The sequence below is a fragment of the Anastrepha obliqua genome, chromosome 5 (assembly GCF_027943255.1).
Source record: "Anastrepha obliqua isolate idAnaObli1 chromosome 5, idAnaObli1_1.0, whole genome shotgun sequence".
Taxonomy (NCBI): Eukaryota; Metazoa; Arthropoda; class Insecta; order Diptera; family Tephritidae; genus Anastrepha; species Anastrepha obliqua.
Genome location: NC_072896.1, coordinates 57,250,905 through 57,278,837, shown reverse-complemented (window position 1 = coordinate 57,278,837; position 27,933 = coordinate 57,250,905). Strand labels below are relative to the sequence as shown.

At 38.7% G+C, this 27,933-nt stretch overlaps 1 protein-coding gene across 1 annotated transcript in view; it reads right to left on the bottom strand.

Annotated features, from left to right (window-relative positions):
• The window catches only part of LOC129249283 (MPN domain-containing protein CG4751), a 64,492-nt gene extending 41,412 nt beyond the window's left edge, over positions 1 to 23,080 (bottom strand). The window contains exons 1-2 of the mRNA XM_054888998.1: positions 22,869 to 23,080; positions 1,294 to 1,355 (exon numbers count right to left, since the gene is read on the bottom strand). Of these exons, the coding sequence (XP_054744973.1) occupies positions 1,294 to 1,355; positions 22,869 to 22,953 (147 nt within the window). The 5' untranslated portion in view covers positions 22,954 to 23,080. The remainder of the gene's footprint in view (positions 1 to 1,293; positions 1,356 to 22,868) is intronic.
• Positions 23,081 to 27,933: the final 4,853 nt, after the last annotated feature.

The following is a 27,933-nucleotide window of genomic DNA, read 5'->3' as shown; positions in this document are numbered from 1 at the left end:
CTTCTAAAAAACAGCGATTCGGGGGAGGGGCGATTCAACAATAAATAATAACATTTTTTAAAATAAAAGCACCAAAATGTGTTCTTCGAGAGTTACCCTTCAGTATGATATATGCCTCATTTGAATAAAACTTCTAAAACATATTTAAAAAAAATTATGACAATCGTCCATTTTTTCGGGCTCACAAGGTATATAACCCCTTAAGGGGGGACTCTACTGTAAAACTAAAAAAAAATCGATTTTTTACTTTTTGTTGAAACATACTCAGAAACAACTCCAGAATGTTCCATGAAAATCTTAAAAAGAAATCTTGAATAGTTTTCAAGTTATAAAAGTTTTAGCAAACCAGGTATAAACTGAGCGCTCGAGCGGTTTACGGTCATATGCGCTTGATAATGCGCTTGTTTAAGCGTGTTTTTCTCGAAACCACGTTTTCAAAATTGCCCACATCACAGCTCCGTGAAAAATTAACATATCAAGCTCAAACTTTGATAGTATATTTTTAACAATATTTACTAGTTTTTAAAGCTATGGTGGGAAAAAATTTATTATTTATAACCCCTTTTTTAATAACAAAATGACAACAAAAAAATGTCGATTTTTTAAAAAACTTCAAAAATTTTACAAAAAATTTTTTTTTTTGAAAGTAATAGGCTTAACAACTAAAAATAATGATATATAATAAAAAAAAAATGGTTTTTTTCATTTCAGATTTTTTTTAAATGCGCGACAGTGTGGGCAGATTTCAAAAGGCGTTTCGGGGGAGCGGCTGTACAGCTGCCATTTTGAAATGAAAATAAATTTAAAAAATTTTTTTGTACACTCAAGACCTGTGTTTATGTAACCCTAAACTTTTTTTTACTAATTAAATTAATACAAGTATGAAAACAAAATCCATGAAAATTTGATTTTTACAGTAGAATCCCCCCTTAATATATATTAAATATATTATTAATATATATTCGATATCCTTACACTCTTTTTGCCCGACAATTCGGACAGGATTGATGACAATACTTTTAAAAGTTGACTTAGGTTCGTGTATGACAACACAGTTTTATTGCGCTTACGAACGGTATGTATTAATTTATAAAACTTTCATATTAAAGTTTTTGATACTTAAATTTAATCCATTGCTCTATCTTTTTCTCATGCTGAAATTAGGAGTCGAACTGATGATGAATAGATAATATGCCAGAAACAGCGACATAAATAAATATGACAATAGAAATGATTACATACAAAATATAGATCTGTCTTTTTTATTAAAAAAGTTGCTCGGCTTTAACTTACCTCATAGTCGTTTTCATCTTCGCTCTCAGCATCCCTTTCTTCCACATTCTCCACTGATTCCTCTGTAAGTATAATATAAAATTTAATGTAATTTTTTTCAGTTTTGCAATTTTCGAACTAAAGCATTAAATTCTACAAAACGTATTTAAATTTCCCTTTGGAAACGCTTAGGAACAAATTAACTTTCGATAAAAAGAATAATTTTATTCAGGCACGCTTTACTTACATCAAATAATGTCATTTATTATTTTTAGAGCATTTTGTATGTTTAAGGGGTAACACCACTGTAGAAATTTCAAAAAATTGATTTTTTTTTTATAAGCTTAAAAAATTCTTTGAACCTTTTAAAATACAGAACAAAAAGTTTTATACGTTACCGAAGTTTATTTCATAAATATTTTAAGCTTTTAACCAAGCGTTAGTGACTGCTACCTAACGACTTCTCCAAATTTCCAAACTTTAAACGCGTTTTTCTCAAAACACGTTTTCTGAAATTGGCACGCAGCATAACTCAAACAATTTTAAATATTTTTAATCAGGTTTTTCACTACGTCTGTATAATAACCTTCTTAAGAGAAGAGCGTAGGGGATTTTCGATTGATTAATTTAAACGATTGTTATAATTATTTAAGTGTCGTTTTTTTAGTCCAAAATAGAGTTTTTTCCTTCAAATGCTTGCTAATTCCACAAAAATAAATATTTTTTAAATCCCCTACGTGTTTCTCTAGCTATTCTTATTTAGATTAAGAAAAAAAATGTTTCTTTGTTCCAGACTAAAATTTGCATCCTCTGTGCTGCGTGCCGCGGAGCTCCTTCAAGAGAAACCACATTACAAAAATGTCTCCAATACCGCCATTTTGTAAAATTTTTCGATCAAACTTTGTAGTTTTGTATTTTAGTATATAAGTAATAACTTCCCAAATCAGAGTGATTGTTTCCCCTTTCCTTCTATACGAAAAAATTCTTTAAAAATCGTGTTTATTTTACGCGTGTAGAGTGGTGTTACCCCTTAAGTCAATTAACAAAACTTTAATCGAAAAACTAACTATAGGAAACATTTTTAATTACATGTTCATTTGTAGTATAGAGTTTAAGTGTGAAGAAAAACTCAATTTCGGTACCGAAAAACCAAATTCTATAAAATTCTAAATGTTATTTAATTCGCGAAGGGAACAAATCATTATGATCATAGTTCATTCCGAATCTTCTTAAATGGATTTACGTAAATACCTAGCAGGTAGGGAAAGACTAATAATTTTTATAAGTCGGGACAGTCAATGTCGGCTTTAATAAACCTAAATAGAAAAGGGGAGACTATAATTTTTCCTCTTATGAAACCCAAGACGGAAAATAATTTAATATAATCGGGATAAGTTAATATGTTGTAATACAATATCGGAGATATAGGCGCAGTGTTAACTATTTTCGAAATGGCGAAGTATTAATATTTAAAGATAGGCAGTAAATATGACACCAATTAGCTACTATAAATTATTAGCTTCGGCTTAAAGTTTATGCGAGTCCGTGGAGTTAGTTAAAACTGAAAATGTTTTTAAGTCAAAGACATATAGAAGAAAATAAGCATGTGAACAAGCAACTGGTGTTATCATTGCTAAATAAAACAAATAGCCCAAGATGATTCCTTGTGGAACCCGAAAAGACGCAGTGAACTGTCTAGAGGATACGTCATCAACAGTAACTACACAGATGAAATGCTGCTTTATAGTAAATTCGGAATTCCAGGAATCACTGGATGCGTTAGTTGAATACATTTACAAATACACTTTTGCTATTTCAAATCAATATTATGAATAAAATTGAATTGAATTGAATAAAAACCGTGGAAACGCTGAGCGCTATCCATTGTCCTATTTTTTGACAGGCACCCTTGGTGTGAGTTTGAGAGTGTTTTTACTTATGACAGCTTTTTACAGCTGCGAGTGTTTTTACTTATGGATCTGTACAATGGTGCTATCTGGTGGTTTTTCGACAACGATATCGATACAAGATTTTTGCACGACACATAAAAATTAAATAAATCCGAATCAGGAAACAATCGGATTCTACAGATAAATAAAAAAAGTATGTTATACTGAAAAATTTTATTTTAATTAAAAAATAAATTTCCCCCTAAAAATACAATAATACAAACCTTTAATTTAAGCATGTTTTCTTATAAATATACTATCTTACCTTAACAAAAAAATGTAATTATCTTGAACAAGACTTCAAAAAATCGATTTCCCAGCCTTAAAAACAGTAACAAATTTCCGTTTTCAATGTAAAACCATAGAGGAAAGGGCTCGGGCCAGAGTTCGTGAACCCGCTGAAAAGCACTGTGCAGGACACGGCTTCAATCGCGGAGTTAAAGCCGAGCGCCACGATTGAGATACGAGATCTCGACTCCTTGACGGCCAAGGCGGAGATAGAAACAGCAGTCCGAAAACTGCTCACAAACCAAGAGGAACAGATACAGATATGCACATACATATCAAGTCAAGTGTAGACGTGTTGTCGGACAGCTCGTCAAAAGTGCCAAATATAGTGAAATTAAAAAACGAATTTTAACCGAAAGTGGAAACAACGCTCATAACCACTGTAGCAGTCGATCGCGCACTGGAAGTGGGCGATTCTGCTCCTACAGGTGAGTCTTTTTCGCTTCTTGGGCTGGAAACTTTGTTCTGTTTTTGAGCGAGATAAGCAAAAGTGAATAAGTAGAAAAAAAAAAAAAAAAAAAAAAAAAAGAGAGAAGTAGCAAAACTAAAAATTTAAACAGCTACGTTGATAGCGGGTGAGTTCAGCAAAGTGGTTTGTACTTGTACAGTGAACAAGTGAAAATAGAGAACATTGAGAGAATAGCAGAAAAACAAACATTTAAACAGCTACGTTGAGTACGGTTCAGTGCGGTGAGCTTCACACCAAAAGGTGTAAGTGCAATGGAGAATGTGAATCCGTTTATGCGTTGCTCCAAAACAGCGAGATCACCCGAGCGCACAACCTCACCACACGTTGTCAAATCTGTTACTGGTAGCTTAGAAGGAGGTGATAAGCAGACGATGGATAGCGGTTCCCCTGTGAAGCAAAGGGAAACATTAAGTGAGTCGCTCTTTCTCCCTGCATTCGCCTCTCCGGCTAATGGCGACGCTCTTACCATGCTGGGAGCAAAGATAGAAGAGCTAGCAAAAATGATGGTACTGCAGAGACATGTAAATCAACAGATGAGAGGTGTTGTCTCATCAATCTCTGCATTACACAAAAAAGTAAAGCAAGAGCAGAATAAATTAGCTACGCATAATAAAGCCAAATCAGGTGTCGAGAAGGCCACTCAAACACCTTTTGCAGAAAATGCTAAAGCCAATAGGAAGAGGACAAGGGCTCAATATAGAGGGAATTCCTCTCCTGAAAATTCCCCGCAGCCAATAGGAAAGCGTACGAGAAGCATTTCACTTAGTGTGCAGGCTTCACATTTGGAGGGCACATGCAAGCAAGGAACCAATGATAGGCTGCCAAGAGGAAATAAACCCACATCCAATGAGAATGAAGGGTGGGTTCGAGCTAAGCGTCGCACAACACCTACGCAGACTTTGGCAGCGGCAGAAAGCAGAAGCGGCGGTACCTTCTCGGAGATAGTGCGTCAAGGGGGCGAAAAGCAGCGAATTAGGGCCAGACCAGACGCTTTTATTATTTCTAATAAAGGCGAGGGGTCTTATGCGGACATTCTCCGTGTAATTAAATCGGAGCCAAGCCTCTCACAACTCGGCGATATGGTGACAAAAATTAGGAAAACGCAAAAAGGTGAAATGTTATTCCAACTAAAAACGCGGGGCGAGGCAGACAATGCGCAATACCAGGGCTTGGTAGAAAAAGTTCTTGGCGATAAAGCCGAAGTTAGAGTTCTGACTCATGAATTAACAATAGAGTGCAGGGATCTTGATGAAGTGTCTACAAGGGAAGACAGTGAAAAGTTTACGTAAATCATACGGGAATACGCAAATAGCGACACTAAATCTTCCGGTAAGCGCTGCAAATTTGCTCCTTTCTAAAGGGAAATTGAAAGTTGGATGGGTGATCTGCCGCCTGCGGAGGATTATTCATCCAACGCGATGTTTCCGTTGTCTAGATTTTGGCCATATATCGAAAAACTGTACGAATTGCGATAGATCCAAGATGTGTAGGAGATGCGGAAATGAAGGACATGTAGCAAAAGACTGCACAAATGCACCAAAATGTCTTCTATGTCAACTAGCCAAGGAAGAGCTATCCGACCACATATCTGGTAGTAGCAGGTGTCCAGCCTACAAAAGAGCTTTAGCCAAAGCATCAACATGAGGAGTATGCAATTAAATTTAAATCATTGTGAGGCGGCTCAAGATTTATTGAAGCAGACGGTGATAGAGATGAAGGTTGACGTAGCAATAATCTCAGAGCCCTACAAGATTCCCTCGCGCAACGATTGGGTAGCAGATAGAACACGAAAAGCAGCAATATGGACTTGTGGTACACACCCGTTTCAGAAAGCGGATCCAGTAGATGCGAGAAAGGGCTTCGTTTGGGTCCTTGTCAAAGGTTGCCATATTTGCAGCTGCTATGCACCCCCTAGCTGGACGATTCAGGAGTTCCGGGAGTTCCTAGATCATATTGTAGAGACTGCGAGAGGTCGTCACCCGGTCGTCATAGCCGGCGACTTTAATGCATGGGCAGTGGAATGGGGCAGTAGGAGAACGAACGCCAGAGGCGCGGCTTTATTGGAGGCGTTCGCTCCGCTAGATTTGGTCATAGCCAACGATGGAAGAACAGCCACCTTTCAAAGAGATAGTAAGGAGTCCATAATAGACATCACTTTTACTAGTGGCTCCTTTGCTAGATGCGTCAAATGGAAGGTCAGCGAGCATTATACCCACAGCGATCATCAAGCCCTAATTATAGACATCCCGGAAGGAAAAGAAGACAACAATTATATCTCTGCTAGTAATTCTCTGCACCAAGCATGGAGACTGACAACACTGGACAAACCTCTATTCAACTTTGTATTAAACGAGGTCATAGAGAGCGTACAAGAAGAGAAATCAGCAGCAAGGGCAGCAAATAGGCTTGTGCAAGACATTATAGTAGCCTGCGAAGCATTGATGGCCCGGAAAGTAAAAGGCTGTCATCGGAAGCAAATATACTGGTGGAATAACACAATCAAAGAACTAAGGGCGAAATGCTTCAGAGAGAGAAGGATCTGCCAAAGACTACGGAATACTGCGGAGCATCAAATTAGGCTGGCAAATTTTTAAAAATTTTCGAAAGCAGCTAAAAAATGAGATCCGGCGAAGTAAAGCAGCCTCATTTAATCAGCTATGCAACGAGGCAGACAAAAACATACAGTAAGTAGTAATGTCTAAAATTGTTAAAGCGCCGCAAGTAAAATGCCCTAACTTGCTAAATAATATAGTTCGGACCCTGTTTCCTCACCGCAAAACAGATCCAATGTCATACATTTCAGCATCTATAAATGACATTGATGATATAACACCTGAAGAAGTGGTACAAGCAGCAAAAATGATTGGAGATCGCAAAGCTCCCGGCCCGGATGGTATTCCGAACATAGCATTAAAAACAGCCATCCTGGAAAATCCCCAGACATTTGCTAGGGTGATGCAATTGTGTCTCGAGCAAGGCGTGTTCCCGAATTTCTGGAAGAGGCAAAGACTAGTGCTGCTCCCGAAGCCAGGGAAGCCACCAGGTATACCAGGATCCTACCGTCCCCTATGCCTCCTTGACACGATGGGCAAGCTTTTAGAGCGGCTTATTAACAACAGAATACAGCCGTACACTGAATGCGAGGCGGGACTATCCCCGTACCAGTATGGTTTCCGAAAGCGAAGGTCTACTACAGCGGCGATACAAAAGGTGGTCACGATTGCTACAGACGCGATCGCAGGCAAACGATGGAGAGGCGGTGATAAGCAATACTGCGCAGTAGTGACTTTAGATGTGAAAAACGCCTTCAACTCAGCAGACTGGGGGCACCTTCTGAAGGCACTTAAAAAGCTATCTGTTCCGGCATACATATATAATATTGTCAGAAACTATCTGAGCGATCGAGTTTTAGAATACGACACAGAAGGTGGAATAAAAAAGTATAAGATTACAGCAGGTGTGCCACAGGGCTCAGTGCTAGGCCCCACGCTTTGGAATATTATGTATGATGAAGTGTTCCGACTCCCATTTCCAACAGATGTACACATCGTTGGCTTTGCGGATGACATAGCTCTCGTAATTGTAGCTAAACTGGTGAGCGATATCGAAGTCAAAGCAAACACTGCAATTGCTACCGTAACAAACTGGCTGGATAGCGTAGGTTTATCCATTGCAGCGGAGAAAACGGAAGCGGTCCTCATCAGTACCCGCAAGAAACCAGAGATAGCCTCTTTCAGCATGGGCACACATAAATTTAAATCGTCTCGTCAGCTCAAATATCTGGGTGTTATAATTGACGACCGGCTCAGTTTTGGCCAACATGCGGAATATATAACCCACAAAGCATCAAGAATGTTCAGTGCGCTCTCTAGAATGCTCCCGAATGTGGGTGGGCCGAGAAGCAGCAAACGCAGGCTATTATCTAGCGTCATCGCATGCACCCTGCTATATGCAGCACCAGTATGGGCAAAATCCCTGAAGGTAAAAGCATATAGAAGACCGTACGAAGCCATGTACAGACTTTGCGCACTGAGGGTGATAAGCGCATATAAAACCACCTCTGACGAAGCGGCAATGGTGATCGCAGGCATGATTCCGATAGATATATTGGCGGAAGAAAGAGCGAGAGTGTTCGTGCAGAAAGAACAGGACCACAGTAACATATCCGCGATCATAAAAAGAGAGAAGGCTACATCCACGCTGAAATGGCAGGAGCGTTGGGAAAACGCGACAAAGGGAAGGTGGAAAAATCGAAAAATGGCTAAATAGAAGCTATGGTGAGCCTAATTTCCAGCTAACGCAATTTTTGACAGGCCATGGTTGCTACCAGAAGTATCTACATCGCCTTAGGATACGTGATTCGCCTTTATGTCGAATATGCCATGAAGAGGAAGATGCAAGACATGTATATTATTTTTTGTATGCCCGCGATTTGTGACTATCAGAGAGGATTTAGCTTCACTATCAGATGATCCGATAGTACCAGAAAACATAGTGGACATCATGATGTCTTCAAAGTTTGCGTGGGATAAGATCTCGGCCGCAATTAGCCAAATAATTTATGCATTAAAGCTCGCAGACATATCCGAGGTCAGCGGCAGATAAACAGACGATACTTGACAAAGAAACGAACTCTTAAGTCGACGTGTAACAAGTATGGTGGGAGGGGGTGGACAGGCCCAACTGGGGTGGTTTGCTTCGGTAACAAACAAAACTGGGGGAGGATTAAAATAATATACATGCAACTTTTGACGGACTGCATGTGAAGTGTAACTGACGTAGAGCCTAGAGTTCAACCGCCTTCCCGACGATTTACTTAACGGTAGTACCGGGAGGGGATCGGTACATGGACGGTAGGAGGTTTAGTTGGGTTAAAGTCCTACACTGACGGGGTACAGGCTTTCGATGCTTCCTCCTCGTAAAAAAAAAAAAGATACAGACGAGGATAACTGCGCCGAATGCACGGAAGCAATTACGCGCTTTTCTCACGCTATCCACAGAGAAACTCATACAGCGCAGGCTTGCAGAGTCTGTTGAGAGTGCAGGAGGATTGTCAGCAAGGCAATACGGTTTCCGACGTGGAAAATCAAAACTTGGCGCAATAGAGGAGGTGGTAAGCAGCGCTCAACGCAAAAGCCACTATCCAAACCGCATCACCGTCCTGGCAACGCTTGATGTACGAAACGCCTTTACCAGCCTACGATGGATAGACATTATAAAGGCACTACGAGAAAAGTTTCGAATACCTGCTAAGGATTCTCTAAAGCTACCTGAGTGAGCGTGAACTGTTGTACGACACACCAGATGGTCAGAAAACAAAAGCGATAACGTTTGGCGCAGCTCAAGGATCTTTTCTCCGCCCCCATACCAGCTCGAAACAATGAGGACGCTAGAAGGAAGCTGAACCAAGTCATGATAAGGATGCAAATATGGATTGAGGACCACGGGCTGGAACTCGCCAAACATAATACCGAAGTAGTCCTTATGACACGAAGTCACATGCCACTCGAGGTCAGAATGCAAATAGGCGACACGTCCTTAGTCACCCAAAAAGTAGTGAAATACTTAGGTATTCAACTTGACTGCAGGCTTACTTTCTGGGCCCAGATACGGTTTGCGGCTTCCAAAACAGCAAAGGTCACGGGTATGCTAAATAGATTAATGGCAAACATCGGTGGGCCATCACCGAGAAAAAGAAAGCTAATTATGGCTGCCACAAACTCAATTCTGCTGTACGGCAGCGAAGTATGGGCAATTATGCTAAACTGTAAAGCCAAGCGCAAAGCACTGGAGGCTGTGCAACGAACAGCGGCTCTCAGAGTTGCCTCAGCCTACCGCACTGTCTCAGGTGCAGCAATTTTCGTAATCAGTGGGCAGTTACCCGTCGACCCGAGATGTCAAATTATGCTGCGGTGGCTAAGCCGATGGGACACTGAACCGAGTGGCAGATGGACGGCGAAACTTATTCCATCAATTGACAAATGAACTACTGCTTAACTCAGTTCCTCTCGGGCCACGGATAATTCCGAAGATACCTATACCGCATGGGCAAGGTAACCGATTCCAAGTGCGTATACTGCGAAGCGCTGAGCGATGACGCTGAACACATAGTTTTTAGTTGTAACAGATGGCTCGCGGAAAGAAATGCTCTGAGGGAGCAGATTGGCGACATCGCACCGAGCAACATAATCAGCAAACTGCTCGAACGCGAGAACAGCGTTCCCACGACAGTCGGTTCTACGTAACCGGAACGACTGTCACTTCAGCAGCATTCCTCGTATATGCACGGGGAATATTTATGCTGCTACAACAACAATACAACAACAGCGCGAGGACAGCTGGAATGCGGTAAAGAAATACCTCGCGAACATACTACGCGAAAAAGGGATTGACCTAGACACAGTACAACAAAACGAAGCCGCACAGATAGAGACACAAGAAGACGAGCCTACAGCATAAAAGCTGGCTACAAATATGGTGGACCCAGACGTGGGTGAATATAATTGGTCCTTTATGGATGCCGTTCTGGGCCCTCCCGAAGTAATACAGAAAGCAGTTCCGGGAAGGGTTCATGAAAAGGATATTGTTGTTATGATTGTATTTTCCACTATTAACGGCATACCTTCCTCTTTATAATGAAATAAACATCCGATCATTTATATTAAAAAATATCATTTTTCATTGAATATCAAAATAACACCTCTTATTAGATAACCCTATACATATATACGTATATATTTGTAATTGGGTGTTTGACCCGAGCTCCTCCCCCCTATTTGGGCTGTGCGTCTACGCCATGTTGAAAATCGGGACCGTGTTTTTTTCAAAAATCAATATTTCTTGAACCGTTGGATGGATTTCAATGCAATTTACAGACAATATAGAAACAAATAAGTAGTTTAAATCAGTATTATGTTAAAAAAAAAATTTCGAAATTTTGACCAAAAAAAAGTCAAAAAAAATTTTTGAATAAATTTTTAGTTGATTTGGCCAGTTTTTTAGATTTTCTGTTATACACGTAACGATTCCTTATGATTTAACCTTTATTTTGAAAAAAAAAATTTTATGGTGTCTATAATAGTTCTCGAGATATTGCGATTTTAGTGGAAGCGCGCACCGTGAAGTTCGCGGTTACGCAGCGCGGGAGTAGAAAAACGCGCACAGACCTGCAGCAGTCTGCTCCAGTCACTTCATACAGGAACACATAACGCAGCGCGAACCGTGCGTGCGCGCTTCCACTAAAATCGCAATATCTCGAGAACTATTATAGACACCATAAAATTTTTTTTTTTCAAAATAAAGGTTAAATCATAAGGAATCGTTACGTGTATAACAGAAAATCTAAAAAACTGGCCAAATCAACTAAAAATTGATTCAAAAAATTTTTTTGACTTTTTTTTGGTCAAAATTTCGAAATTTTTTTTTTAACATAATACTAATTTAAACTACTTATTTGTTTCTATATTGTCTGTAAATTGCATTGAAATCCATCCAACGATTCAAGAAATATTGATTTTTGAAAAAAACACGGTCCCGATTTTCAACATGGCGTAGATGACTCAATTTTGAAAATTTTTCAAAATCCTTTTAGGCTCGAATGTATCTTACCTAGAACTAATATTTCCCAAAGTTTCAAAGAAATCGAAAGACCACTTGCAAATCTCATATTTTCTGACGGAGTCTTACCCAATACTCTTTTTATTCATTTTGGTGTTTCACGGAGATTCGAACCAACGTACACCGAATTCCGAATGGTAGTCACACACCAAAGCATTCGGCCACAGCGGCCACTTATAAATATACCCTCATAAATAAAAGTCCAAAGGTATGATATCACACAATCTTGGTGGCCAATTTACTGCTCCGAGACGAGAGATAAATTGCTCACCGAAACGACGGGCGATCGCGGGCTTCAACTTTCGACATCAAAAAGTCGTTTATCATAGCGTTCGCCATTCACTGTTACATGCCTCGTCTTTGAAGAAATATAAGCCGAAGATTTTTCCCGCCAATAGACCGCACCAAACGGTTGTTTGCAACGGCCGTAATGGTTTTTCTTGAATTGCTTCGGAAAGCTCTTCAGCCGAAATACGGCAATTTTTCTTATTCACGTAGCCATTAAGCCAAAAACGTAGGACGGTCATATAACATAACCATAAGTTAGTCTGAGCGCGCGATGAACAGAGCGGCGATTTTCGTAATACAATTGTACAATTTGTAAACGTTGTTGAGACGTAAGTCTTTCTATGATGAAATGTCAATGAATACTGAAAAAGATTATGTATTTAGTTTGAAGTGGTTACGCATGATCTGTCAAAACAACCGTATTGGTAAAAGCACCTCCAATCTGATCACCCTTTATAATCGTTAACAGACTGTTAATAATTATTTTACATATACAAATTTTTTGACAGTTGTTTTCAGTGTTCCACAGAACGAGAATCGTGAAGGTTGTGGCAAGGTAAAACATTTCGTTTCATTGCACAATTGTTCATGTGTAACATGTTGAAGTTTAACGCCGAACGTGAACCGAAATCGCCATTTTCCCGTTCCACAGAACGATACTTGACGTCATAAACTGAATGCTCAAGTATTACCAGCGAAATAATAAGTTTACCGAGGAGATTTAAAACATGGTCCACATTCCATTCACATTTTGTCTTTCAAACTGACACTATCACAGCGCATAACAAGGGGTCGGCTGGTCTTTAAAAACATAAATTGTTACAACAAAAAATACCAAATTTAATATTTAAGGGGGCATTCTAATGTAAAGGCATGCATTTCGCCCGGTTTTTGAAGCGCTGTACAAAGAAACAAAAAATGTTTAATATCCATTTTTGATTGATTATTTTGTTTATTGATTATTAATTATTACATTAAAAACTAACCCCAAAATTAATTAATTAAAATTGACAAAATTATGCGCAGTTAAAGTAGGAGGTCCAAAAAAAAAGAGGGTGTCCTGGCGTGCATGATTCCAACCGTCCTGGTGATCTGAAAAATAAAAACCAAACGGATTCTTAATTATTATCGATGCCGCTATCGAATGAGCCTTGGACAAGTTAAAAAGAAATGAAATGGCGACAATTTGAAAACAAAAAATTTTTTTTTATTTTTGCATATTTTTCCAACAAATTCTGTTTTTTTTTTAAATACTAAATGAAAAGTTATAGTTTCGAGCTAAGGTCATCCAATGAAGGAATGTATAAAGAACATCCTCCCAAATTTGAAGTAAGTCGGTCCTTTAGAACCCGGGATATCCTTAGCGCCAGCTCGAAAAAAGTAGTTTTGACAAAACAAAGTTTTCAGACAAGACGGATAGAAACCGATGCCAAAAAAGCTATAACTCATGAAATAATGAAAATTTTAAAAAATCCTCTTAATGGCATATTCTTAAAGGTCTAAACTTTGAAAATATGCAAAAAAATTTCGATTTTTTTATAATTCTACATAATTCTACATATTTAATTTACTGATATTGACATCATCGGCCTTAACAACCGAGCTGTTAGCTCTGCCTTCTCCAAACTGGATCAAGAGACAAAGCGAATGGGTCTGGTGGTGAACGAGGACAAAACGAAGTACCTCCTGTCTTCAAACAAACAGTCGGCGCACTCGCGTATCGGCACCCACGTCACTGTTGACAGTTATAACTTCGAGGTTGTAAAAGACTTCGTTTATTTAGGAACCAGTATTAACACCTATAACAATGTCAGCCTTGAAATCCAACGTAGAATCTCTCTTGCCAACAAGTGCTACTTTGGACTAAGTAAGCAACTGAGCAGTAAAGTCCTCTCTCGACGAACAAAACTAACACTCTACAAAGCCAGTACCTGCTGGTGGTAGCAGAGGAAGAGGAAGGCCTCTTCTGCGTTGGAAAGATCAGGTGGAGAAGAACTTGGCTTCACTTGGTGTGTCCAATTGGCGCCGGTCAGCACAAGAAAGTATTCCGCATCACCTAATTTAAAAAAGTATTGCACAAAGCATGGATATATGCTTTTCTTAAAATTATACAAATTTTACCCAATGGTCAAAAATGGCTTTCATCTTAGCTGTCAACTCACTGACATTCATGAAAATCCCCAGGATGGGAGGAAGCAACATATCAATTCCTAAGCTTGTGATCACACATACTTAACAACTTACAACATACTTAAATTTTTTTGTTACAACAAACATAACAACTTCTTAGTTAAGATGATAGTGTATTATTTGATTACATCTCTCATAAAATAGCTTACCAGCATCACATTTGGACTTTAGAAGGTGCTATGACAAGAGCACAATCTTAAACACGATGAATGTCATGCTTACTTGCATCGTTGTTCACTGATACATTAATCCACCTAGAGCACAAAGACGACTCAAAAACATCAGTTAGAACTTTAATGACGGTGGTTTAGTATCCACCCTCAGCAAAGAATCGTCAAGATGTGCTAATTTTTACAAGCGGAGAAACAGCAAATTTTGGAATCACTGGGTGTATGGTAAGGAGCCCTAATAACCATCGAAGTAACTTATTTACCCGTTAATACCTTTGGTACCTGTAAAAAGAAAAAAATATATGTGTATATACTCTGACAAAAAAGATGTGTTGGTATTTACGAGGGTTGCGGCAACTCAATTACGTTCCTCCTTATAGACCTCTATTGAGCTCCAATTCACCATTTTTTTCCTCAGCTAACATGCGTTATTTGTTATTTTATCTGAATTTTCCACTATTTTATAAAAAAAAAATTGTTTTCTTTTCTTTACTCCTACACAAACAACCAAGAAACTCGACAAACTGAGTTGTTCTTATCATCGCTAACAACAGATTACTTTAAAGCAAACCTTTTTGTATATATCTGTCAAGGATATTAGCTAGGGTATCCGACTGGTTTCTGCCAGTTTTTTTTACTTCGCGTCTTTCGGTTTTTTTTAAATGCATTTTTTTCGAATATTAAAGAAGGCAATAGTTTTCTGTTTAAAAACCAACCGGGAATAGACTTATTGTTAGTCGATTTGCATCAAGGGCTATAGATTACAATCTCAGAAAATCAGCTGATTCCTTCAAAATCGCTCAGAACTGGTTAACGGTCTGATGTTGGTCACACCTCTGCATTCTGTACATCGTGGATTCGACTGACATGGATCATATTTTATAGCAGTTTTTCTCTCACTTTACCGAGTTAGAGGTGAAGAGTTTATGTTTTTTTAATTTTTCTTTTGTGATTTTGTTATTACACCATATATATATAATTGGAGCTTACACCCTTTATTTTATGTGCTTGGCCGAGCTCATTCTCCAATTTACGGTGTGCGTCTTAAATGGAACGACCTACTGTTTTAAACTTAATCCGAGCGGCAGATGGCTTTTCTGAGAAGCTTTTTCATGGCAGAAATACACTCGGATGTTTGCCATTGTCTGCCTAGAGGCGACCGCTATTAGAAAAAACTTTTTAATATTGTATGTTCAAGCACAGATATTCGAACCTGTGCATTACCGAATGATAGTCACACAGCGGTAGCCGAATGGGTTAGTGCATGACTACCATTCAGAAGTACACATCTTCGAAATACCAATCGGAACAGGGTTTTCTAATGGCGGTCGCTCCTCGGCCGATAATGGCAAAGTTCCGACTGCATTTCAAACATAATTAAAAAAGTTCTTCATAAAACACCAACTTACAACAAATATTAGACGTTTGGAAAACATCTAGACGCACACCACAATTTAGCCGGACCTTTCAAATGAACCAATAACACAAATCTTTGATTATTTTATAATTATTAATTATTTTTGTCTATATTGCTCTCTTCATTCTTGTTCACAAATTTTATTCAATGAACAAAGACTTGATTATAAATGTTACTATGAGTGGATTTCAGGGGGCACATGAATGGGTGGATAGTATCGTTATAATGACCGTCGTTGACTTTTCTTAAGATTTTGTAATTTTTAGGAAACAAATTTTTTTTAGTTTCCTTGAAGTAATGCTTAAACTTTCCAAAACAGAGTTCATGCAATTAAGAAGTTGATGCCTTAAGAAATTAAGTATGAAGACTCGTTAGGGCAGTTGGACTGACAGCGGTGAGATAATATGAAACAATTCTTCTTTGCTTAGCCGGTACAATTCTAAGTAGTTGACCGAGCTGAAAGAGTTGATTTATTTATTTACTTATATAATTAGCGATTTAATCCTAACATAGCAAAAGTAAACCTTATATTTATTATATTCCCATGGCAGCCGGTTCTACGTTACCGGAATGACTCGGGCTTTTCCCGACCTAGGGCTGCCGCCCCAGTAAACTAGCCCTGTCTAGTGTACCATATCCCACCCCCAATCTTTCGTTTCGTTGCCCCCTGCTGCAGAGCCCTGCACCCGCAACCGCCCCCAGTGGCGAGGCCACCAGTCAACATCAGGCCACAACCAATTTTGCGGAACGCACAGCAGGACCAACGCAGACAACATCACGCATCCCTCACCCCCTGAGTTACGACCATACTCCCGCGAAGCTTCAAGCTATTGCAACTGAACTGCGACGGACTCACGAGCAATATTGACGAAATTGTCGACTTCATGAGCCGGTATGGTATCAAGATAGCTGCGGTCCAGGAGACAAAACTGCACGCTAGCTCCCCCCTGACTACCAGGGACGGCTACAATGTGCATAGAAAGGACCGCGAGCGAGACAACGGTGGTGGCCTAGCGTTCATAGTCCACCATTCAGTGCAGTATCGTCTCATCGATGAAGGCATCGACCGCAGAGACAGCACCTTAGAATGTCGGGGTATAGCTGTCCGGTCAGGCGATGCCGAGCTCGAATTATATAATATTTACATACCCCCTGTCATCTGCTGCCCGGCAGGATATCTCCCTGATATTGGTGCGCCCATCAGGGGAGAAAACCGATTGGTAGTAGGTGACTTTAACGCGCATCACCATCTTTGGCATTCAAGCCTGCCAAATGATCGTAGGAGACAGCTATTGCCAGAGCAGATAGACGATTCGACATTCAGCACTGTAAACGACGACGCCCCCACCAGGGTAGTGGGCAATTGCAGCAGCTCGTCTGACATAACAATTGCTCGCGCAGGTCTGATAAATAGCATAACCTGGCGACCTATGCTATCGACCAGATTCACGGAATTTACTGAGGACATCTTCGCAGCCCTACCCATTCCCACCGATGTACGCGCAGGCGAACGCGCAATCCGCAAGGCGATCACAGCCGCCGCGGCTCGCTTCATACCTGCTGGACGAATCCGGGACTTACGTCCCAATTTCCCAGCTGAAGCAGCTGTTCTGGCGAACGAGCGTAACCGCCTACGTCAGGCCGATCCCGGGGATCCTCGAATAAAGGACCTCAATTCGGAGATCCGGCAACTGGTAACCCAACACAAGCGAACCAAATGGGTAGAGCATCTGAAGTCCTGTAACTTCACCTCTGGTCCACCGTAAGATACCTGTCGGACCCGACGAAGCACAACGACAAGGTGGATATTACTTAATTTTTTGAGTTTTGGCCAGCTTTTCGGGAATCGGCCGCACTGTGCGTCTGGTGGCACAAACTACCATACAACAGTGCACCGCTTGCTTTCTCCAGCGACGAGGTTCAGGGGGCCATCAAACATATGAAACCATCTAAAGCCATTGGCCCTGACGGACTAAACATGCTGATGTTGAAAAAGCTGGATCCATTGGGAGTAGAATATCTCACCAGGGTCTTCAACCTGTCTATGGCCACTCTCATCATTCCTGATAAGTGGAAATTAGGGAGAGTGGTCCCACTACTGAAGCCTGGGAAACCCGCCAATCAAGGGGAGTCTTATCGTCCGATAACTCTCCTTTCCCCTATAGTGAAGACTCTTGAGGCCTCTCTCTTCTACTCCCAATCTTCACGCAACACTTGACCCCAGCCCTGCACCAGCATGGCACTCACCGTCATAAACACCTAGGAAATCGCGGCTTCAACCAAAACCGCCCCTGCGAGAGGACAGTCAGCCACGCCACGCTACTAGGTTCTCAAGTCGCTCGCCGGCAGCACTTGGGGCAAAGACAAGGAAATGTTGCTGTCGACTTTTAAAACAATAGGCCGACCGGTTCTAAACTATGCCGCGCCTGTCTGGTCGCCTGGAACCAGTGATTCGTAACTGAGAAGCATGGCTGAATGGAGTGCTGCCAGAAACAAAAACAAAAAAAAAGCGATTGAAAACGAAGCAACATAGGAACATAATTTCCACACACACTTTTTTGTTAGAATAATGAGGGAATGGAGGTTTACAACCTCTAAGGTGTATATATTGAGTTCATATATATATATAAATACAATACCGATATGATTTTCGAAATACAGTTCAGCTTCACATAAAACTCCTGTGTGCAGCGGAAACGGTGTTGGACTATTAAGAGTTATTCTTTTTAAGTGACGTATTTTTGTTTAAAATGAAATATATGTATAAATATATATATGTATATATATATATCAAATATTAATATTTGATTTTTTTTTTCAAATAAAACAAATATATGTATGAAATATTAATAAATAACTTTTTTGTTTGTTTGAATACAAATTTAAGTACACCCACCAAATACAAATCTATAAACTCACTTTACTAAATATCAAGCATTAACATATATTTGTAATAGGACTATGAATAAGTTCGTGCGGTTTTTTTTCGAAATTTGAAACTTTATTGACGTAAAATGGTTACAAATTTAATATTCAAAGTATTGTCCATCGCTTACTACTACTTTTTCCCATCTTTCTGGCAATTCACGGATTCCCTTTGTGAAAAATTCGGTCGGTTTTGCCGCAATCCACGAATCGATCCATTTTTTGACTTCATCGTAATTACGGAAGTGCTGGTCAGCCAGGCCATGTTGCATCGATCGGAAGAGATAGTAATCGGATGGCGCAAGGTCTGGACTATACGGCGGGTGGGGTAGGACATCCCATTTGAGCGTTTCTAAGTATGTTTTGACCACTTGTGCAACATCTGGCCGAGCATTGTCATGTTGCAAAATAACTTTGTCGTGTCTATCGGCGTATTGCGGCCGTTTTTCTCGCAGTGCTCGGCTCAAACGCATCAATTGTCGTCGGTAGACATCCCCCGTAATCGTTTCATTCGGTTTCAGTAGCTCATAATACACAACACCCAGCTGGTCCCACCAGATACACAGCATAACCTTCAGGCCATGAATATTCTGCGCCGACGTCGATGTTGAAGCATGGCCAGGGTATCCATACGTTGCCCGACGTTTTGGATTGTCGTAATGGACCCACTTTTCATCGCCAGTCACAATTCGATGCAAAAAACCCTTTCTTTTGTGCCGTTGAAGCAGTTGTTCGCATGCCATAAAACGGCGTTCAACGTCTCTTGGCTTCAATTCATACGGCACCCAATGGCCTACCTTTCGGATCATTCCCATGGCTTTTAAACGTTTGGAAATGGTTGATTGATCAACTCCCAAAGTTTTTGCAACCTCTTCTTGCGTTTGAGCCGGATCTTGATCGAGCAATTCCTCCAATTCGGTATCCATGAACTTTGGCGGCGCACCCTCGCGTTCTTCGTCTTCCAAGCCAAAATCACCACTTTTAAAGCGTGCAAACCACTTCTGGCACGTTCGCTCAGCTAGAGCATGCTCACCATAAACTTCCACCAAGATACGATGACTTTCGGCTGCATATTAAAATAATGAAGAAGAATTCCCCGCAAAAACACATTATTTGGCACGAAATTCGACATTTTCAAGTGTGGTAAAAATATTGTTGTTTACGCTTCAAATAAAAAACTTATACTGACGTTTGTGCCTTACGACAGTAGCTCTCCAATGAATGTTTGGAAATGTGGATCGATGGAATAATAATCAAGTTACGCCATCTGTTGTAAAACCGCACGAACTTATTCATAGTCCATTATATATAAATATATATATATTTCCATAAATATACCTATATATGTATATATATATATATATAAATATATATATTATATATATATGAATAGACGTATATAATATAGAAATAAACTGGAAAATTTTGTATTTTTATTAATTTATTATCTTCTAAAATTGTTTATTTATAAGATGTCTAGCAGCACTTCTGCTTGTTGAATTAACCAAAATAGGAGAATTCTTGGTCAATTTTACAAATTTTGAAATCAAATAACTTAAAAACTATAACCCCTCCTCACTTTTAGATAGTAGAGTACCCCCTTATAACCCTTTTTTTAAAACTCATGAGGTATTACATGGAAATTTTCCAAAAAACCGAACAAAAGAACTAATTATCTGAAATGAAGTTGAAAGCCCAGGCTACAAAGTGATTTGTTTTGCTTAAATACCGATTCAAATCCGTGGAATTACGCTTCTATTTTTTTTCAAGAGCAATTAGGCATATAAGGAATCAGCTCACTTTGACATTGAATTATTTTTATTGTATTCTCTAAGATGCCATAGTTAATTTTTGTATACAACAAATTATTCTTCTACATGTACACAGTTGCGCATAATATCCTGAAAATCATAATTTTTTCATTAAAACCGTTTAAAAAAATAAACTTAACTTATAAACTGAATATTTTGCAAAGACTAAAAATTTACAAGTATTTAGAAGCTGGGCGAGCGTGCGGCAGGGAGATCACAACCTTCAATCCAAGGATTTTTCCTTTATATCAGAGTAATGAAGCACAATTCTTTTTCATACCGCTTATGGACTGTTCTTGCTGCTTTCACAACCCTTTTTTTATATTATCTAAAATAAATAGTTCCCTTTTGGTTGACTGGGTTTTTTCTGGTTTGTTTTATTCTTTTCTCATTATGGTTCCTTTGACACTTCGTTCCGCACATTATATTGTCTCTTAACATTTGTATTAGAATTTCAATAAAATATTAAGTATTATTTAAATATTGTTGTTGTTGTTCCTTTCCCGCGTCTGTATTTAAGTAAAATAAGCGTAATAAGAAATTTTTTGAAACTTAACCAAAACATAAGCACTTTCGACGTTAACTATTCCGGAAAAACTTTCCTTTACTACCACGATATATTTGAATTGGGGGCGGAGGGGGAGGGGGCGTGGCACCACCCACCACGCCCATTAGAAAGAGCAAGGTCACACCATTATAACTGTGAAAGTCCCAACCTCCTAGGGTCCCTATAGAACCCCCAGGAGAAGTTTAAAAATTAGGTTTTTTCCGACCACATTTGCAGTTTGTACTGAAATACAGTTGAAGAGAAGAGAATACAGCAGTCGACAACCCAGCAAGCATTTAACTTAGGTTTTATAATTCATACCACTTATGAATTTGTTGTTTCATCGTAAAAGTTATGAGTGCCGATGGCGAAAATTTAGGCGATTTTTATTCCAAATTTTCAGCTTTTGTAAAAATATTTGTTTTTGTAATATATATGTATATTTGAAAGCAAAAATGCGCCGCAGGCGAAAATTTGGACTAAAAATCGCGCGATTTTTATTCCAAATTTTCAGCATTTGTAAAAATATTTGTTTTTGTAATATATGTGTATATTTGAAAGCAAAAAAGCGCCGCAGGCGAAAATTTGGACTAAAAATCGCGCGATTTTTTTTCCAAATTTTCAGTGTTTGTAAAAATATTTGTTTTTGTAATATGTATGTATATTTGAAAGCAAAAATGCGCCGCAGGCGAAAATTTGGACTAAAAATCGCGCGATTTTTTTTCCAAATTTTCAGTGTTTGTAAAAATATTTGTTTTTGTAATATATATGTATATTTGAAAGCAAAAATGCGCCGCAGGCGAAAATTTGGACTAAAAATCGCGCGATTTTTATTCCAAATTTTCAGTATTTGTAAAAATATTTGTTTTTGTAATATGTATGTATATTTGAAAGCAAAAATGCGCCGCAGGCGAAAATTTGGACTAAAAATCGCGCGATTTTTTTTCCAAATTTTCAGTGTTTGTAAAAATATTTGTTTTTGTAATATGTATGTATATTTGAAAGCAAAAAAGCGCCGCAGGCGAAAATTTGGACTAAAAATCGCGCGATAATAATATAAGAGTTATTCCCTTTTTGTTGACTGGGTTTTTCTCATTTCGCTTTGTTCTTCTCTCTCTCATCGTTCGTATGACAGTTCGCTCCTCACATTTATTCTGCACGGCATTACAAACGTTTAGAACATTTGTAATAATAAAATTCTAATAGAATTTGTAGTATTATTTAGTGAAAATAGCTTTAAATCAAATCTTCAGTTAATAAAGAGTGTTTATAAGTGAATTCGTTACTTTTCTGTGTTTGTATTTAAGTGAAATAAGCATCTGTAATAGGGCATTTTTTCAAGCTTATGCAAAAAAGGTGCATTTTTAACGTTAAATATTGCTATTAATTCTTAATTTTAATTTATAAAAAGTAATATAAATCAAAAGGCTGATATAGTGACTACATTTGCGTGTTATAATTTTTAAATTCGGTCCACGCACTTAGACATTATAAGCAAATATATCGTGGTAGAAAAGGAAAGCTCAGCCACTATTCCTATTAATTCTTAATAATTTGTAAAATAAAATACTAGACATTAAAACGCAGATAAATTGATTACACTTCTGTGTAATCATTTTTAAATTAGATCTACATACATACTTAGTAATTATAAGCAAAACTTTCGTAGTAGGAATGGAAAGCAAACCCTTTACAAAATTTAATAAATTACTTAAAAACTGTAAGGCTGTTGCAGAAATTATAAACTTGTGATTACAAAAACTCCCCCTTTCCTCCAAGAATTCTCATAAATCCCATTCACAATTCTCCGGCAATCAAATAAAAAAAATAACGTTTGCAGAAATACACTAAAGTAACACATACATATGTATACGAGAGCAAATACAATACATTCATTTTAAATGTATAAAATTTTTTATACGTACGCAGGTCGGTGGATTTTACACTATACATTTCAAGCTCAGAATCACTCAATTTTCGATCATGTTGCTCTGTTTGTTTAATGTTCATATTAGTAAAACAAAATCCAACTATGAAAACATATAGCACAAGTAAACAACTTTGTGGAATTCAAGAGCCTGATGGACATGTAATTTACTGAAATGTAAGACAAACATCGATTATCGGCTTTTCCGTTCGACTTCTGTTAACATGTTAAGGCCCATCTACGCACAACTTTCGAGTCGCGTTGTTTCCGCTTTGAACCAACGCGAGAATCTCGAGTGTTGGCTTAAATGAACACAGTGGCACTTTAAACTGAGAGAAGGTATATTATGCATTAATACAATAATAATTAAATTTACTAAATGTATAATTACTTTATTAAATTTAACTTGGGGTAAAAAAGGTGGAGTAATTTTAATTGCTTATATCTAATAATTATCCGGGCGCGCTAAATGATAACAGGTTCCTGTGATGTAATAACTCAAGGTGTTGTACGACGTGATATCGTCTCTTTCAAGGCGAATTTATTACAGGTGACAGCAAACACATATAAGTAAAACCCTACATGTATTTGTTGTTGCGGTTTGTCCAAGCATCACGTCAACGTACAATCGCAAATGTAGACATACGAATGTAAACATACCAATACATACAAACAAAGCATATCATTTTGACGTAAACCATACCTACGGCGAAAAATTCAGCTGGGTGAATGCTGTCACCTATAATAAATCCACCTTGGTCTCTTTATACGCTCTTAGCTCAATGTTGTATTTGGAAGTACGCAAGAATCGGGACAAAATTTAAGCATGCTTTAGTATATAATAGAAAGATTTTATTATCTTCCTAATTTTGTGGAAAATTTTTTTTATGCCATATACTGAATAACACAATCTCTTACAGTTTAATTTACCTCATTAAATTAATTAAGTAAATACATCTGGTTTTTGATAAACATTTTTAATGTCACTGCTGAGATTGTTCGCTTCTCTCATTTTTAATAAAATTGTAAGGAAGCTGGAATAAGAATTTTGTTCAAACTCCTTAATTTGGTTTCATTGATTAAACTTGTTTAAATATGTTATACTGAATTTGTTGCATTCTGGTGAACTGAACTTTGCTTTGCTTTTCTTTCAAATTGGGAGCACACTTAAGCACCTCACAAGAAGCGTTAAAATGTATAACAAAATATACGCACGGTCAACGAATATAAAAAAATTCTATATTTCGAACAGGATACAACATCAATTTTGTACAAAGAACCATAACGTAGGCATGCATGGCAATATCATACTTTATATTTGTTTGGCCGGACAAATTGTGTTCATTGTGAGAGTCGGTGACCTCTCCCTGTTGTTGTTGTAGCAGTTTCATAGGCCCTGCCAGTGCAAAGTAGTCACCGACCAAAATCGTCTAACTCAACTAACAGCAGGACCGTGAAAAGTGCTGTTGTGACAGGTTGGCTCAAAGGGTGAATGGTATTAAGTGAGTGGGTTTTCACTATTCGAGTGAGTTAATGGGCTTACCAGGTAGTGGGACCCTCTCCCTGCTTTCCACTTGTCAGAAATTATGACTAATTAAGGACTATTGTGGATTTTGACGGCAACATGTCGGGGCTAATGGACCTTGGACCTCTCGACCGGAGGATACCAAACGAATTGGTGGCTAAAAAGCTCGCGCATCTCTTCGGGTACGACGATGTATAACCACCGAAATTTATTGCCATCCTGTCGTTGTGCTTTGTTGGGTTCACTAGGGACTTTACGCTGGACCAGAGCTTAATCACACCAGAGGTGAAGATGCAAGTCTCCAGAGCTTAGCCTATTTAGTCCGCTTATGATAAGTAACTAGTTGCCGAATCTCCAAACTGAAATCTCTCTCAAAGTTGGATGTGAGAGTTGTTGCTGGTGTATTCCACCATCCCCATCAAAACCTCAGTTAAGGCTATCGGACATCTGCAGTGTACTCAAAGCTATAATCAAAAAAGCAGCTGATTGGCTGCTCTGTCAAGGAATAAAATATCTACTCCTAAAGCTAAGTGGCAGTTATCGTCATGGGTTCGCTGATTACGCGCTTTAAACTAGTAGGGGAATACGTCACTTACCTTTCGATTGCATCCGATTCTTTGAAATTATTTTTATTTTTATACCTATTAACAGGGATATTACGGGAAACTGATGAGTAGATGAACTAGCTAATCAGATACCCGGTTAGGTAGTTTTTTCCCGGAATGAAAGGATTGGAGTCCCATTGTCTATTTGTGGTCTGCTACTGGAATGGTGGACTCCAATTCAGGATGGGATGGGAAAATTCCGATGATTTTCTGTACTATATTCGATTTTGGCAGGAGACGCTCGTAGTATATTTTAACGTTTGTGTCTTTCATCGTAACTTCTGTGTAACTTAAAGTTTTTATTCATCAATCTTAATTTAATATTGCCTTTATTAGCCAGTTGTATTACAAATAAAAAAATGTTTACTCTCATATAAATATACTAAAAAAAAACAAGTTTAAAAATTATTATACGATAATTCCAGGTATAGAATTGCACTAAATTTAATTGGTCACACGCGCACTATTCTTCGAGATTTAATCGTAAGTCAAGAGGTTAAGCAACTACAAGAAAAGCCAGACATGTACATTTGCCACGTTTAATACAAACTACAATATCCTTTAAGATATTATTTATACATCAATTGAATCAATGGACATTATTACTATAATATCATTATTAGGTGCGCAACTTAGTTCCCAAGTCAATAGATGCCGCTAGCAGTGTGTTCTAGTCGATCCTTACATAACCTAAATGTCATAAACCAAGCCTAGACATGTGGTAAACAAACTGCCTCGACACGTTAGAGATTTGGTTTTGGTATCATATAATTTTAGTTTTGTGAAAATCTCTGATTTTGTGCCGGATAATCATCATTTGCGGGAAGTGTTGATTCCATCTTTCATTCGATAAAAACTGCGGCTGAAGCGCTTCGCGAGCTACAAAAAGTCTATGGAGATTCTGCTTCAAGTGAAACGAAGAGCCGAGATTGGTTCCGTCGCTTCAAAGATGGTGATTTTAATCTTGACGACCGTCCGCGTGAAGGAAAGCCAAAAACCTTCGAAGACGCTGAATTGGAGGCATTGCTCAGTGAGCATCCGCGTAAACCGCAAGAAGAGCTTGCTTCAATATTAGGAGTTACCCGCCAATCCATTTCCAAGCGATTGCATTCTTTGGGAATGATTCAGAAACAGCGGACTTGGGTTCCTTATGAGTTAAAACCAAGGGATGGTGAGCGTCGTTTTTTCGCCTGCCAACAACTGCTCCAGCGGCAAAAAAGGAAGGGTTTTCTTCATCGTATCGTGACGGGTGATGAAAAATGGATTCATTACAGCAATCCAAAGAAAAGAAAGCCAGTCCCCCGGTATTGCTTCTACGTCGTCGCTTTGGCCGAATATTCACACTGCGTAGGTTATGCTATGTATTTGGTGGGACCAATTTAGTGATATTTATTATGAACTGTTAAACTAAGCGAAACCATCACTGGGGAACGGTATCGATTTCAATTGATACGATTGCGCTGAGAACTGCACGAGAAGCGGCCGAATAACACGGAGAGGCATGAAAAAGTAATTCTACAGCATAACAACGCTCGGCCTCACGCTGCCAAATACGTTAAAACCTATCTGGAAACAGGTATTGCGCCATCCGATTATCACCTGTTCCGATCGACGTCACATGGTCTAGTTGACCAGCAGTTCCATTCATATGAAGACATCAAACATCGCTTGATCCGTGGATAGCCTACGAAGATGAAAAGTTTTACCGCGACGGTATACAAGGCGGCCGCCGTAGCCGAATTGGTTGGTGCGTGACTACCATTCGGAATTCACAGAGAGAACGTAGGTTCGAATCTCGGTGAAACACCAAAAGTAGGAAGAAACATTTTTCTAATAGCGGTCGCCCCTCGGCAGGCAATGGCAAACCTCCGAGTGTATTTCTGCCATGAAAAAACCTCCTCATAAAAAAAATATCTACCGTTCGGAGTCGGCGTAAAATTGTAGGTCCCTCCATTTGTGGAACAACATCAAGACGCACACCACAGATAGGAGGAGGAGCTCGGCCAAACACCCAAAAAGGGTGCACGCGCCAATTATATATATATATAAATATAGGGTGGGCCATGTAAAATTTGCTTTTTGAATCGGCTATAAAAAAAAACTCGCTCATTTTCGAAAAAAAATGGCTCGATGATTCCGCCAGACCAAAAACCGCACCAAACTCGACTCGTTGTGGTTGCATTTGCTTCTCTACAGTAACGTGTGGATTTTCTGAGCCCCAAATCCGAAAATTTTGCTAATTTACGTAGCCACCGATGTGAAAATCAGAAAATAAAAAGAAGACTCACCACTTTGGAAATAGGTTTTCAATATTTCCCAATTTGTTCAAGCGTATAGCGTCCCATTTCGTAAATGTCAAACCTTTAAGTAAATTATGAACACATTTGACATGTCATTTGTGATACCATTCTCAAAAATATAAGTGGTTCAAAAAGCTAATGCTATATGGCCCACCCTGTATATACGAGATCTACCAGAAAGATGGGAAAAGTAGTAGCCAGCGATTGGCAGTACTTCCGCTGATTCACTTGTAACCATTTTTCAGATTAAAGTTGTAGTTTCATAAAGAAACATCGAGAACTTAGTTGCGCACCTAGCATTAATAATATAATGAGGGGATTAAGCATTGCGACCTGAAAGAGTTATTGTGGCCTTTCATAAAACTTAATATTATATATGTTAAGGGTGTTTTTGTAAGAGCTTGAAAACTTAAAATAATAGACGAAAATTAAAATATTCTTTTAATAATTTTTGTATTATAACCTGGCAGATAATTTCATGGCATTAATTTTTTAAATGTATCACCCGGTCGAATCGATCAGTCCAATTTTTTACTAGCTTTTATAATAAATATGAATATTGCAATAAATGGATTGTTAAGCGCGTTGTGTGGGAAGTTGTGTCGCCGGTAACGCTCGCCATTCACCGTAATC